General features: G+C 54.3%; 1 protein-coding gene across 2 annotated transcripts in view; it reads right to left on the bottom strand.

Moving 5' to 3' along the window:
• Positions 1-14,754, bottom strand: part of VWF (von Willebrand factor) — a 124,547-nt gene that overhangs the window by 81,684 nt on the left and 28,109 nt on the right. For both annotated transcript variants that reach the window (XM_024991341.2, NM_001205308.2), the window contains 7 exons: positions 12,111-12,327; positions 10,297-10,419; positions 9,327-9,438; positions 8,330-8,376; positions 3,914-4,050; positions 3,457-3,595; positions 2,421-2,521 (listed from right to left, as the gene is read on the bottom strand). In XM_024991341.2, the coding sequence (XP_024847109.1) occupies positions 2,421-2,521; positions 3,457-3,595; positions 3,914-4,050; positions 8,330-8,376; positions 9,327-9,438; positions 10,297-10,419; positions 12,111-12,327 (876 nt within the window). The remainder of the gene's footprint in view (positions 1-2,420; positions 2,522-3,456; positions 3,596-3,913; positions 4,051-8,329; positions 8,377-9,326; positions 9,439-10,296; positions 10,420-12,110; positions 12,328-14,754) is intronic.

Raw genomic sequence — 14,754 nt, 5'->3', positions numbered from 1 at the left:
CTCTTCTCTTTCGTCAAACCCACCAAGCCCAGCCCCAGAGATAACCCTGCACCCCCTCCCCACAGAAGCAAGTCGGCCTTCTCTCCTCAGAGGAGACAGAAGACAGAGGAGCTTGCAGGGAAGAGGTCAGCCGCCCAAGACAAGGCGCCATTGGCCTGCTGAAGCAGGGTGGCGGGGCGCCTCACGGATCAAGAGCACCCTCCCTGTGCGGAGGGAAGGGCCTGAAAAAGTCGGGGAGTTAATGGGGCTGCCTGCCTTGATGACCAGGGTGTGGGAGACCTGAGTTCTGCTCACTCTGTAACCAAATGACTGTGAGTCACTGTCCTGCTCCAGAAATGAGGGTATCTTTATTTCCAACTGTACCTGAGGGTTTGATAAGATCTCTAAGATTTTCATGTTCTTCTTTTTTAAGTTGTTGGATGAAGGCAACTTTTATTTTTTATTTATTTCTCTATGTGCGTGCCATCACTCAATCATACCTGACTCTTGGTGACCCCATGGACTGTAGCCTGCCAGGCTCCTCTGTCCATGGGATTCTCCAGGCAAGAATACTGGAGTGGGTTGCCATTTCCTACTCGGATCTTCCCAACCCAGGGATTGAACCAATGTCCCTTGCGTCTCCCGCATTGACAGGCAGATTCTTTACTACTTACTTTTTACTACTGAAGCACCATGGAAGCCCTTTACTGATTTATTATTTATTTATTTGGCTGCTCCAGGTCTTATCTGTAGTATGTAGGATCTAGTTCCCTGACCAGGGATTGAACCTGGGCCTCCTGTATTGGGACCACAGGGTTTTAGCCACAGGACCACCAGGGAAGTCTCAAGATTTTCATGCTCTATAGTCTTAGTGGTCACAGCTTTATTTTTTTATAAAAGAAAAACAAAAAGGTGTTGATTTGGAACTCTCAGGGACTTGAAGAGAAAGAATATGACATCACAAGGATGGAGGGCACCAGGAGGTCCTCAGGGACACCCCAGATGCCCACCATGGGATCATACCACGGCCTGGGGAACACTGGCCCCCCAGAAGCCAAAGGGGACCCTCCAGGGATTTTAATATATCCAGGGCAAGGGTTCTCAAAGTGCGGTCTTGGGACCTGTGGGACGGGGTGGTCCTGGAGGCCCTTTCAAGAGGTCCATGCAGCCAAAACTATTTTCCCATGACTTTTTCCCTCTCGTTCTCTGTGAGTGTGCACTGGGGTTTTTCAGGGCTACATGACACTGCAGAAGTCAACAGGATTCCAACTGTCTTCTGTCAAGATAGTCATTAAAGAAATTTGAAGACACATAAAACATTGGTATTCTCACTCCTGAACTTTGTTTCGGAAAACAGATTTTTTAATCTTTACATTAATATGTAGTGACTTCACTATTGGTATTTTTTAACAAATTAACAAGGGTCTCTGATTTAATTTCTAATCTGGTAAATGTCACTAGACAAGTGAAAGTGTTAATTGTTCAGTCGTGTCTGACTCTGCGACCCCATGGACTGCAGTTCACCAGGCTCCTCTATCCATGGGATTTCCCAGGCGAGAATACTGGAGTGGGTTGTCATTTCCTTCTCCAGGGGATCTTCCCAAACCAGGGATCGAACCCAGGTCTCTCACATTGCAGGCTGGTTCTTTACTTTGTGAGCCACCAGGGAAGCGATAGAATACATCAATAGATATAACCCCCATAGAAGATCTTGGCACCTTCAGTAAAATTTCAGGGTGCAAAGGCATCTAAAGACGTCAAAGTGAGAAGCACCGGCCTAGGGGTGGTGACCCTGCCCGGGGAGCTGATCGGGGTTGCAGTCCTGGGCACGTCTCCTGGCTCCCATGAGTCCTGCTTGCTTTGTTTATGAAAAAGCAGTGACAGTACTTTTCAGAGGAAAACACAGATCTGGAAGCCAGCCCTGTGAAATATACAGATCCCTATCCAAGAGTGACTCTAAGAACACAGAGAGCAGTTGGAAGTGACCCCAAGGCTGCCAAGCCCCTGGATGGGGGTGAGGGGGGTTGGATCTGGCAGCTCCCAGAACAATCCTTCACAGGTAGTGGGCACATGACCCAGGTCTTTGCTGTGAGTCCCACAGCAGGCGCCCCAGGGAACACCCTCTGACCACAAGCTTTGTTGCAGTTAGGAGCCTTAGCAGTAAACCAGCTGCCCACCACTGCCCCCAGCCCAGCCCTGCAGGGAGCCCACCCAGGCTGGAAACCCTCAGAGGACCAGAGCCCAGCACCCAGGAACTCCCAGAGTGAACAAGGGGCATCCAGACAGCAATCACCAGCCTCTCATACACAAGAGAGGCCTGTTCCTCACTCTGGGGGCTCAGGGCGGGTGGGGGGAGAAAGGAATTCCCCTCCCGCCCCCGAGCTCTCCCATCAGAGCACAACAGGGACTTTGTGTGGCCCGGCTGCCAGGAGGGCGCCTACCTTCAGCAGCAGCCTCCCACGGCCGTCCCAGTCTATCTGCAGGTCCTCCCCGAAGTTGAGCTGCAGGGAGGCCGTCACAGTGTGCTGGATGCGGAGGTCACCTGGAACCAAGCAACGTCGGGATTCAGGCTTGGGATGCGGCCAGGGCAGAGGCCGCAGGCAGATGGGTTGTAGAGAGAGGTGGGCTTTGTCACAAAGGACTGTGGCAATGAAAGCAGTGAATTAGGGGGCAGCTGGGGGGTGGCCATGAGGCTTACAGAGGGTCTCAGAGGAAAGGTGGATCAGGGTGGGGCAGTGCAAACTGGGCTCCACGTAGAAGAAGGTGCCTCTGCATCCCTCTGGTAGCCTGCCATTTCCCATAATGCCACGAGGGGGCAGTAGAAGTCACTGCATCCTTAGCTTATGCACGTGCCCTGAGCCGGGATGGGTTTTCCACTGAACCTCTAACCCCTGGGCTGTGGCACATGCTTCCAGGCTGAGTGACCCAGTCCTCACTGCTGAGCAATGCTGTGAGCAAAGCTAAAACTGCAGTTTTCTCTGGAGACAACGTAGGAGGCATACCTCTTATCCTAGGGAACACAGCATCTCATGGGAGACACACAGCATTAAGCACACAAGGATAAGCTGTGGACCTACTCTGTGCAATATGGGGATGCTGAGCCATGGGGTGGCCAGTGGTCATAAAGAAGAGGGGAGGGGTACGGAAGCCCCTTTAAGAGTGAAGGTTAGAATCATGCTGTGTGTAATGGTACATTTCCGCCTGGCAAAGTCACTGAGCAGGGAGCTTTTCTCAGAGATCACAGGGTCATCTGGCTTTGACCCATGATGTCTTGGGGTCTGACCCATCACCAGCCACTCCGTCATTCAGCTCGTCCTCCTCCTCCAGGAAGCCTGCCTTTCTTGCAGCATAAATTCAGGACACCAGCCTGTCCTCCAACAATAGCACTCCTTCACATCCTCACAGAAGAGGCAGCAGTGAGGGGTGGGGGCACTGAGGGAGAGCTGGGTGGGGGCTCCAGGGGAGGAGGGCGCCCACCTTGCAGGAGGGGAATCTGGATATCCTGGCCGTCCAGGGCGACTCCACCCCCGTGCTTCAGCTTCAGGAGGCCGTGGTGCGGGCTGGGCAGGCGGACGGTGACGGAGCGGGTGCAGACCGCATCAGGGTCGTCGGCACACTGCCAGGAGGGGCGTGCAGAGGGGCGTCACCGCCACCCCCAGCCCAGCCCCCAGCCCATGCACTCAGGAAAAGACCCCAACCAGGCAGCCTCAGTTTTGCTCACTCAGAACCACTCCCTCCTCAAAACTCTAGGCCCTGCTTGTCCTTGTTCCTTGGGCCTGTTGTCCCAAAGGGAATCAGGGACCTGGATCCTCAAGGAGCCCTGGGCGCCCTATCTGTCCTCCCCTTTGCTGGGTGGTCCAGAAGAAAGAAGTACACGTGGGGTCACCTTGGCCCTCATCCCCGTGGGCACCACCGGGCTGCCTGGCGGGCTCACCTGGACAGTCTCTATGACGACGGAGAAGGAGTGATCCTGGCAGTCCTGGGCCAGCAGGTACTGGCAGACCCCGCTGAAGGTGAAGTGCCTGTCGTCAAAGCTCTTGAAGTGGGATTGTCCTGTGATGAGACACTCTCCTGGAAAGACAGGGGGAGGGGAGAGGGGGTGTCCCAGTGGGTCCCCTGGGGGGTGTCCCAGTAGTGGGCACTTTCTGGGTTTCTCCCCACCACGGTCTAGAAAGGGGCCCCACAGGAGGACTCTACTCAGGCTCCACTCCTCTGGCCCTGGGAGGTCAAGGCCCAGTGGGTCAGTCCTGAGCCTCAGGGAGTGAAGTCACACCCAGGGAGTGAAGTCACACCCAGGGATTCACACCCAGGGGGCTGGGCTGTGGGGGGTGGTGACGCTGGGGGTGGGGCTGGGTCAGAAGCCAGGGTTAGTTCCAGCTCTGGGTTCTGGGTTCACTGCGGCTCCCAGCCCTCCCCACTGCCTCCCTGGGTTCTGCTCTGCTGGGGTCAGAAGCCTTTCTCTGCACTGTTATCACGGGGGCTGCCCCCCACCAGGAGAGTCCCTGAGGGCAAGAGGGCAGAAAGCCAGCCCAGAGCAATGATGGGGCGAGCAGTCCAGGGGCCAGCATGTTGTCCTCACCCCCTGCCCAGCCAAGGGGCAGCTCTCAGGCCTCCTCATGGGCAAACCCCTGCTGGGACTTCAGGGCAAATGGGGGCCCAGGACACCATCTGACCACTATCTCACCACCATCCGAGCCAGCTCCCCAGCCAGGCTGACACAGCTGGGAGTGGCAGCGAGGACTCCCCAGCATCACCCTGCAGCCCCAGCCCTCGACTTGCCCTGGATCCAACCACTACTCTGTCCTCCCCAGGCCCTGGAGCAGCCCGTGGTGCAGACCCAACACACCCTGGAGCACAGCCCATCTGTGGAGGGGAGGGGGGCTCTGCCATCATCTCCAGTGATGCCTGCTGGCCCCGCCCCACTCAGGGCATCTCCATCCTGAGGCCCACAATGGCCCCACTGAAGCCCAGGCGGTATCTGGAGTCCTTCCCAGCTCCCCTCTCCGCGTCCCCTTTCTACCTTCTCCTCTACAGAGAAATAACCAGACACTTGCCATGGCTGTTCCACAAAGTGGGAGCCCTCCTTCCCGGCCCTGTCACCCCCAGCCTGCAAACAGCAAAGACTCGTCCTCCATGGCACGGATCTGCTCTGCACCCCGAGTTCCCCCTAAGTGGGCCCTACAGCCAATTCCCTCTCCAGGGGCTGATGCTGGGCCTGTCACACAGTCAGGAGCCCCCAAAGGGCCTAAGGCGGTGGGGGGTGGGGGAGGGTGCCAGCTGCCCACCTGTCAAAGACCAGGCTTATCAGCCCCTGACTACCACCTCATGCCTATATCTGCACTGAAAGGCACAGCGGGTATGGGGCGGGACCCCAACTTGGGGTCCAGGTGTGGCCCTGCCCTTGGAAGTCAGGGGGAGGGCAAGTAGCCCCCAAACCTCCATTAAAACCCTTAATCAGGACTTGCCTGGCCGTCCAGTGGCTAAAACTCCAATCTCCTGGTGCAGGGGGCCCAGGTTCCATTCCTGGTCGGGGAACTAGATCCCGCATGCCACAACCAAGACCCAGCACAGCCAAATAAATCAATTTTTTTTAATAAAATAAAATAAACAACAGAGTTGGGAGGGCTTCCAGACTGGTGAGCTTATCTACACTCAGGAGGTGGTGACCCCCGTTCCACGGGGAAAGAAGCTCCTGGGCTCAGGACCCTTCCAGAGCTTGCCCTGTGTACCTCTTCATCTAGCGTTTGTATCCTTCATATTTTTTTTTTAATAAACTGGTAATAGTAAGTGTAGTGTTTGCCCAAGTTCTGTGAGCCATTCTAGCAGTTACCATGGCTGGCATCAGAAGTAGGGGCGCTTGGTTGCAGACCTTCACCTCCGGGTTCTGCACTAACCCCGGGTAGTCAGGCTCAGAAATGCAGTGAAGTGTAGGGCACCGAGGTGGCGTCCAGTAAGTCAGAGAATGGGCTGTTGTGGGGAAAACATGGACGCATGGTGTCAGAGCGGCGAGCAAAAACAAGTCATGACTTCCCAATGCACTGCCCCTCAAGAAGGGCACGAACAAGGGGTCAGTCTTTGTGGAAATCAGAGCATAACGGGCAATGATTAGGGGCAAGGGTGGGCAAGGGTCACCCCGGCTGATTGCAGCCAAGCTGGAATTCCAAATCCACAGGTGTCACGAGAAAGCCTTTTTAAAAAAGATACTTGTTTATTTGCTTCATCGAGTCTTAGCTGCGATTCGTGGCCTCAGTTGCTCCGCAGCATGTGGGATCTTACTTCCTCGACCAGAGATCAAACACACATCCCCTACATTGCAAGGCAGATTCCTAACCACTGGACCATCAGGGAAGTCCTGAAAAAGCCTTTTTGAAAGGGATTTTTCAGATGCTGTCATCTTTCTACAAAGTGACACAGCCCTGTGTATCACAGGTCTTGACCCCGTCACAGGGAAATGGGTGGGAATGCTTCCCCCAGCCTCTCTGTGTTTTCTCAAGAGCACTCTAATCTGAGTAAGAAGTTGCACTTGCCTTATCTCTGACAATGCCCAGGAAAAGAAGGGTCAATGAGAGAATCCGCAAGCATTCATAAGCAAAACCTTGGGGCCTGAATCTACTCCGATCTGATTTCCTGCTCTGACCTCCCCTGATGGACATCCTTAAGTTTCCCGGGGAATCAGAAGTCTGAATATTGTATTTAGCTTATCTCCTTGGTACAACTGAGGGATGGGGCTGCCTCACAGGAAACCCAGGAACACAGCCGTGCTGGACAGCCATGAGCCCGGGGGGCTGGAGGAGGAGCCAAAAGGATGGGCTACACAGTGACGCTTACCCAAGCCCTGCCCACAGGTTCCAGAGAAGACCAAGTTCTGCCAAGAGCACGCCCAAAACATTCCCAGCCACTTGGTCAGCAAAAGGCAGCTGGACATGCCTCTGGCCACCACTTGACGCAGCCGGTGGGCAATAAAGGTTTGGGTCGTCTCCTGCAACTTCCAATTAGCTTGATTTCATGGGGATCCTGGACACGTGTGTGTGTGTGTGTGTGTGTGTGTGTGTGTTAGTCACTCAGTCATGTCTGACTCTTTGCGACCCCGTGGACTGTAGCCCACCAGGCTCTTCTGTCCATGGAATTCTCCAGGCAAGAATACTGGAGTAGGTTGCCATTCCCTTCTCCAGGAGATCTTCCCAATCCAGGGATTGAACACAGGTCTCCTGAACTGCAGGCAAATTCATACTGTCTGAGCCACTGGGGAAGTCAACCCACACAGCAAGTATGAAACAGAGGTCAGGCAGTTGTGAGTCTGAGTCTGTGAGTCGTGAGTTTGTCTCTATATTATAGAAGCTGTGTGACTCTGAGTGAGTTACTTGACCTCTCTGAACCTGTTTCCTCTTTTGTAAAATGAGAATAAATTGCACCTGCCTCATAACGAATAGAAAATGTCATGTAACTGACCGAAAGGGGAGACGCATCAGGAGAAGAGCCAGGGTCATGGAGGGGGACAGCTGGAGGGGAGGAGGCAGAGGGAGATCTGAGCAGACAAAATTTGCCGTAGATGGAGTTGGGGCTAAACAGAGGAGAAAGTAAAAGGCAGAGATTATATTCAAACTTTTCCTAAATGGATTTTCCAGGGTGGAGACAGTGTAGGAGAAATCATTGGGTGGCCTGGTTTCTCTAGCTCTTGCGGTGCTGTGCTCAGTTGCTCAAACATGTCTGACTCTTTGCAACCCCATGGACTGTAGCCCACCAGGCTCCTCTGTCCATAGGATTCTCCAGCCAAGAATACTGGAGTGGGTTGCCATTTCCTCCCCCAAGGGATCTTGCCAACCCAGAGGTCAAACCCAAGTCTCCTGTGGCTCCTGCATTGCAGGCAGATTCTTTACCTGCCTCAGATTCTTTTACTGAGACACCTGTGAAGCCCTTGGATCCTGCCAAGGTCTTTGGCTCAGGCATTCTGGAAAATTCCAGAAATTTCTCACGTCAACTTTAAAGAACCATCAAGCCCTTCTTCCTCTTAATTTTCCAAGGAATCTGCGTCATCTTTGTTTAGTCATCCATGACCTTGCAAGTTTCACAGCTCACGCAACTGTAATCCTCTGAGCAAACAGGTGACAGGAAATAGGGTGAAAGCTTTGCCCAGCTGCAGTCTCTCGCTTCACTGCCAGGGGCCTCCCTTGGCTGGCCGGAAAGGAACAGTTTAGCACAGCTGGTGCTGCAGCTGTGAACAGGGGTTGCATCCAGCCTGCATGTCCAGGTGAGGAGAGGCTGCCTGGCTATGTGGTCCTCCCCGTCTGGTAAGGGAGGCTGCACCTCTCCACCAGGAGGAGGGCAGTGGGTGTGAGGGGAAGCTCCCTACCTGGACAGTCCTCATTGCTGCAGACCCACTGGCTGTTTCGGCAGATGCTGGTGGAGAGAGAAGCACAGGTTATGGGTGGGTCTGCAGAGGCAGGCATCCATGAATGGATTTGGAGAGGGCACCGCCACCCCACAGCCCCCACGGAGGGGTATGGGACCAGAAAGTCACCCAAATCAGAGGGGGCTTCAGGAGGTGAAGGTGCACCCAGGGGGCTTCAGCCGCAGAGGAATCATGGAGACAATGCCGAGGCAAGGGAGCAAACCCTGACAGACAGACAGAAGAGGGAGAGCAAGCGAGTCCACCCAGGCACGAAGCAGTTGAATTGCTACCCTCTCAACACACACACACACACACACGCACACGCACATACACAAACACACACATACATACACACATGCACACACATACATGCACACACACAAACACATGTGCACACACATGCACACCCATATACACACAATACACACACATATACATATAAACACACATATACAAAATGCACACACATACACACACATATTGCTGGTGGAAGACAGAAACGGTGGACTCTGACGGGGTAACGCCCTGACCCATGCTGGGCAGCCCTGGAGACTCCTGAAAGACAGCCCAGGAGGGAAAGGCAGCCAGGGACAAGGTCTTGAGGTGTTCCCCTCCCCTGTGTGCGGGGGCGGGGACACCCAGAGGGGCTTCTGGAAGAAATGGCTTGAGAGAAGCAAAGGCAACAGGGAGAAAGAGTCGCTTATTAAAGCATGGCTGGCAGTGCAGCTAGAGACGCTGTTTGCCCGTGAAGGGGCCTTCGCTCCAACCCCCCTCCTCCAGGCAGATCTGTATATAACCCTTGCTTCTCATCGTCAACCTCCACGGCCTTTCCCAAAACACCCCCAACCCAGGCCTGGTCCTGATCCACCTGCCGGTGCCCCGAATGCCTCTGCTGGCCCAGCGGCCCCTCCCCAGCCCCTGGCAGCTCCCCAAACCTGCACTGGACAGCCCCAGTTACCAGGTGTTGCAGTCTCGTGAGAGGGAGGCTCCTGGAGGGTATGGCTTTCCAGCATGCACACAGGGACACTCAGTACTTTCCACACAGCGGCCTTCATCCAGGAGCTGTCCCTCTGCGTCAAGGGCATCAAGACAAAGACTCAGCCTTGTCACCATCATGACTCATCTCCCAACCACAGAAGCCCCGGGGTGGTCATCTGCTCAGGGCTTCTTGCAGAAAGCTCAAAGGACTCATTCTATGATGCTGATCTTTCAGTTTGCAAAGTGGGCGGGGGGGGGGGGTCGCTTTTTATCTCCATTCTAGTGATGAAGCAATGGGGGAAAGAGTTTTGTTCAAGGCCTTCCAGAAAGGAAGCCATGAGTCTAGGCTGAAGGCTTCTCCCAGAAAGCTCAAAGAATTTCTTTTCTATCTTGCACAGAGGTGGGGGAAGATTGTTTGTCTCCATGTTCGTCTCAAAGACATGGAGGCAAATGTTTCATTCAAAGTCTTCCAGTAGGCAAGTCCTGAGTGGAAACACATAGGACTCACTCTCAGTAATTAACCAGGACTTTTCACCAAAGCTCACGAGGTCTCTCCTGGAAGAGACTCTTTTTCAGCTGAGCTCACATGGCCAACCCAGGAGAGAGTTTAGACTGTCCTTCTCCCAGACCACTCCCTGACTCTTAACTGAGAAAACACTGCAGCTCAGATAGAGCCATGAGCCACCCTCTCCCCCAAACAAAGTCACTGTTGGAGCCCAGATCACCCTACTTCCCAGGCACACATGCACTTTCGTGGATATGGAAAACATAAATTAAAAATAAATGCCAACTTAATTCTGGCCACTCTGTACAAAGACTTTTAAAAAAGTAAATAAAGGGCCTCTGAATTCAGCGATGGGGAATAAACACAAGCAGCCTTCATCTGGCTTCTCCGAGCCGAAGGCATTGGTGAGGTCTCAGGTTTGTAAATAAAGTGGGACATCTGTTACCAGGGCAGCTGCAGCCATCCACACACTGCTCCCGACACACTTCGGTGATACTCAGGCTCCGGCAGGTCCTGTGGCATGGGGACACACACTCCTTGTACTCCATGCCCGCGGGGCAGTCTGGTCCTGAAATGGAAAACCCGGGAGTCTCCCTGGAGCCAGTCCCCTCCAGGAAGCATCTCACAGGCCAAGAGGTGCTCAGAGCCCTTGAGGCCCCCTTGTCTGGCCCCTCTGTCTTCAGTGCCCCATGGGCCATCTCCACTTTAGTGGCACCCCAGTGGTCAGTGTCACCTCCCAGGCGATCCGCTGACCACTCCTGCCCTGAAGGGGCATCTTCCACCTTGTGGGGCCTGGTTAAGACTCAGCAGGGTCACCTGGCACCCCCTCAGACACCTGATTGCCACAAACAACTGGCCACTCGTTTGCTTCTCTGCTCTGTCCTTTTCTCCTAAACTGCTCTCCGGGGGCTGCCAAATGCCTCCAGGCTGAAAATGCAAGGCCCCCAAGGCCACACAAGCCAGAAATGGTGTCTTCCATCTATCCCTCTTCTGAGGGCTCCTCTTCCTCAAGAACTTGGGCTCGGGATTTCCCTGGTGTCCAGTGATGAGGGCTTCGCCTTCCAATGCAGGGGGTGTAGGTTTGATCCCTGGTCAGGGAGCTAAGATCTCACATGGCCAAAATAAAATAAAATAAAACAGAAGGAATATTGTAACAAGTTCAATAAAGATTTTAAAAATGGTCCACATCAAAAAATTTTTTTGAAAAAAGAAAGAGATTGGGTTCAATCAGACACCCCACCCAGAAATGGGCGCACAGCATCTTCCAGGCTAGGGGATGGTCATTCCTATCTATGTCCACTGAGTGGCAGGACAGCCCTCGGAGCTCATCACCTAAGCCGCTGTTCCCACTGGACCCAGCCCTTCATGGATAAGGACGGCTCTCCTTTGTCTCTCTATTGGCCGCTGACTGATGCTCAGGCGGAAGAACCAGAAGGACCTAGCATCCCAAACCGCCTCTCCTCCAAGATACCTCGGTCATCTGCCCCCTCCTACCTCAAAGACCTGTCTTTTAGACAGCCACTCCCCCTTCCAGAGGCCAACTCAGCTGTCAATAACCACCCTTCTCACACCCCCACAGCAAAGATGAAAAGCTCTAACTTAGAAGCTGGAAACACACGGAAAGGCGTGTGTGTGTGTGTGTGTGTGTGTGTGTGTGTGTGTGTGTGTGTAAACATTCGGGCTGCCTGCCCTGCAGCATCAGCCAGTGTGATCTACGGGAAGCCTGCGGGGGCAGGGCGGGGGAAGGAGGAGGAGGTTGCCTGTAAGTGACCGCAGCAGCTCCTAGTTCTTCACGATAATTTGGGAGTGGGAACTATCACGATAACTAGGGACCCGGTGAGATTAGACGACTGGGTGCGGGGGAGGGATGGAGAGTACCAGCCAGAGGAGAGAAGGGAGGCAATGACAGTCAGGGGCTTGAGAAAAGCCTGCCAGGATGCCGAGATCACCGCCCTGCTCCAGGTCAGTTTCAGACTTGAACGGATGAGACCCCCGGCAGAGCTGGGGAACAGCTTTTGAGTCCACGAGGAAGCGGGGAGGCCGGGCGTGACAACAGAGGCAGGAGATATGGGGACTTTGCCAGGGGGACCTTTCAAACCTCCTTTCGCCCTTAAGGAGAGGACTCGCTCTGTGAGCCGGGAACAGGGGGCAGGAGCCGAGCGGGAACCGGGGCCTCGGTCAGCACCCGCTACTTGGGGTGGGACACCCAGGACGGGCCCCGCCCACCCCGGCGGGAGGTGGGGTCCCGCGCAGACTCACGGCAGGAGCTGTGGTCCGCCCAGCCGTACAGCAGCATCCCCTGCTTGGCGCAGGCGCGGGCGTACTCCAGGAGCACAGGGCAGGGGCACCGCAGCCCCTGGGCGCATGCGCACAGCATCCGCTCACACAGGGCCACAAAAGGCTCGGGGTCCACCAGGGCGTGGCAGCGGGCGAACACGGAGGCCGTCTTCAGAAGCTGGCACTTCTCCCACAGGCCCTGCGAGAAGGAGAGGCCACCTAGGAAGGCTGCCACCCACACGGCCGGGTGTCCCCTGACCTCGGGGCTTGGAGACCCGCCACGCCCGGAAATCCAAGACTGCTGTCTCACACCCAGGAGGTGCTTGTCCACGCCTATCAGACGAAACAGTCCAGCAGTTGGTGGAACTCTGTCGGACCCCTGTTTGGTGGGGCGCCCCCAGGCCAGGGCAGCCTTGTGAACTGAGCCCTGGAAATGCAGATGCCAGGGGCCTGGCCTGCAGGGGCAGACAGTGTCCTCTGAAGGGCAAGGGTAAAGAGATTCTGTGAGTGAAAGGAGCAGAACTTGAAGTTCTTGTGGAAATCCACCGGAGGCTGTGAGGATCCCAGTGAGGAAGGCCAGGCATCTGACCCGCACCCACCTGGTCACCTCCCCTCCCTGAGCTTGGTTCCTCCATCAGAGATGAGGTTTACAAAACAGACCCTCCAGGCTTCATCCCCAGAGACTTAAACTCCACGTGTCAGGGATGAAACTGAGCAAACATTTCCAAGATGGTTCCTGGGATGGACCAGACTGGACCAGTTCCCATCAGCAAAAACATGCCAGGACTCTACAGAGTGTCCCAGGGGTGCTGCCAGTTTAGGGATTTTCCTAAGTTTTATCACTTTGTTGACAATCTAAACCCCATAACACAAGCAGGTTTGGAACTGTTCTCACTAATGACTCCTGGACACGTTAGTATAAACACCCCTCCCTATAAGTTGTATTTGTGAGCATCTTCACATTCTGCATTTTGGTAATGTTTCTCAATAACATGCGTGCCAAGTCTCTTCAGTCATGTCTGACTCTGTGTGACCCTATGGACTACAGCCTGCCAGGCTCCACTGTCCATGGGATTCTCCAGGGAAGAATACTAGAGTGGGTTGCCATTTCCTCCTCCAGGGGATTTTCCCGACCCAGGGATCAAACCCACGTCTCTTAGGTCTACCTGCACTGGCAAGCAGATTCTTCACCACTAGTGCCATATCAGAGATGTTAAATCGTGAGAAAAAAAAATGCGTTGGTAATTTTTAAACTCATGTTTTTGTTTTTCACAATTTAACGTTTCTGAAATCAGAGCACATCTTAAAATCAATATCGCACTTTGTCTTCAATTTGACATGAGGCAGTATTGTTGCTATAACTGATGCCCACAGGGTACACGATTTCCTTCCTGTACAGGCATGTTCTCAGACTGAAGGGAAGCCAGCTGTTGATGGAAGGACTTCAGCTAAAATGAAGGAAGTACAAGAAGAGCGAGCTGAGTCCTGGAGGGTCAGTCAGAGCAAATCGGCATTCATAAAGGGGATGGTGAAAAAGAGCAAACAAGTGACCAGTTTTCAGGAGAGAGAACTCCAGTCTGCTCTAAGTGTACAAGGTCAATCAGGACAAGGCTGGTTCTGATCAAGGAGCTAGCCCCGTGGTCTCTGCTCCGCAGCACCGGGGAGAGCCTCCTGGGGGAAGCCCCACGGTCATGTGGTGGTACCGGGGAAATGTGTATCCTGTCCACAGTGCCCTGCCCTTGCCTGGCTTGCATGGTTTGCCATCAGAAACAGGGCCCTGATCGCCACAGGCCCCTGGGAGGACCCAGGGAGCTCCAAGGCCAGCTGGCACAAGCAGTTGGGCGTAACTGGTTCCCTCTGCGTCTGAGAAAAGCAGCAGTCACATGGACTGCTAAATGGCAAAGCTGCAGCAAGCAGGCTTGTGCAAGGACGATTAGCAGCTCTGCAAACTGAGAGCTGTGGCTGAGAACAGCCTCCCTCCCTCCATGAGCCTGCCCTCCTGAGGTCTCCGCCGCACCCTCACACGGCAGAGAAAAAGCAGCGGCTTAAATCCAGCTTTGCCGCAGTCTGGGGTGGGGATGGGGACAAAGCTCATTCTTCCATGGAAAATGGCATCCTGGAGTAAAACGAGACTCCAGCTGCAGACACCGCCTCACAGGTGGACACGTGGAGCAAGTGACTGATGAACAAAGATGGCCGCCTTGGGCTGTGTTGCTGAGGTGATGACACGCGCCTTTCCTTTACCCCCTGAGCGCTTCAGATGGGGGAAACTGAGGTTTCTGAAGACAACACCAGCAAGAGCCCTGCCCTGGATCTGGTATGACATCACAGCCCCGGGCCCAGCTCTGCCTCTTCCCTGTGCTGGCTGTGTGACCCTAGCTGCTTACCTAACCCCACCTCCTCTGTGGAGGCAATAATAACAGTGCCTATTTGAAAAGATTATGTCAAACTATGACTGCACCAAACTATGACTTGGACCGTGAAAAGACATAAGTCAGAGCTATGTTTTTTCCAGTAGTCATGTACGGATGTGAGAGTTGGACCATACAGAAGGCTGAGCGCTGAGGAACTGATGCTTTCGAATTGTGGTGTCGAAGAAGACTCTTGAGAGTCCCTTGGACAGCAA

This window comes from Bos taurus, chromosome 5 (assembly GCF_002263795.3).
Source record: "Bos taurus isolate L1 Dominette 01449 registration number 42190680 breed Hereford chromosome 5, ARS-UCD2.0, whole genome shotgun sequence".
Classification (NCBI taxonomy): Eukaryota; Metazoa; Chordata; class Mammalia; order Artiodactyla; family Bovidae; genus Bos; species Bos taurus.
The sequence above is the reverse complement of the archived record's forward strand: the minus strand, read 5'-3'. Positions and strand labels throughout refer to the sequence as shown.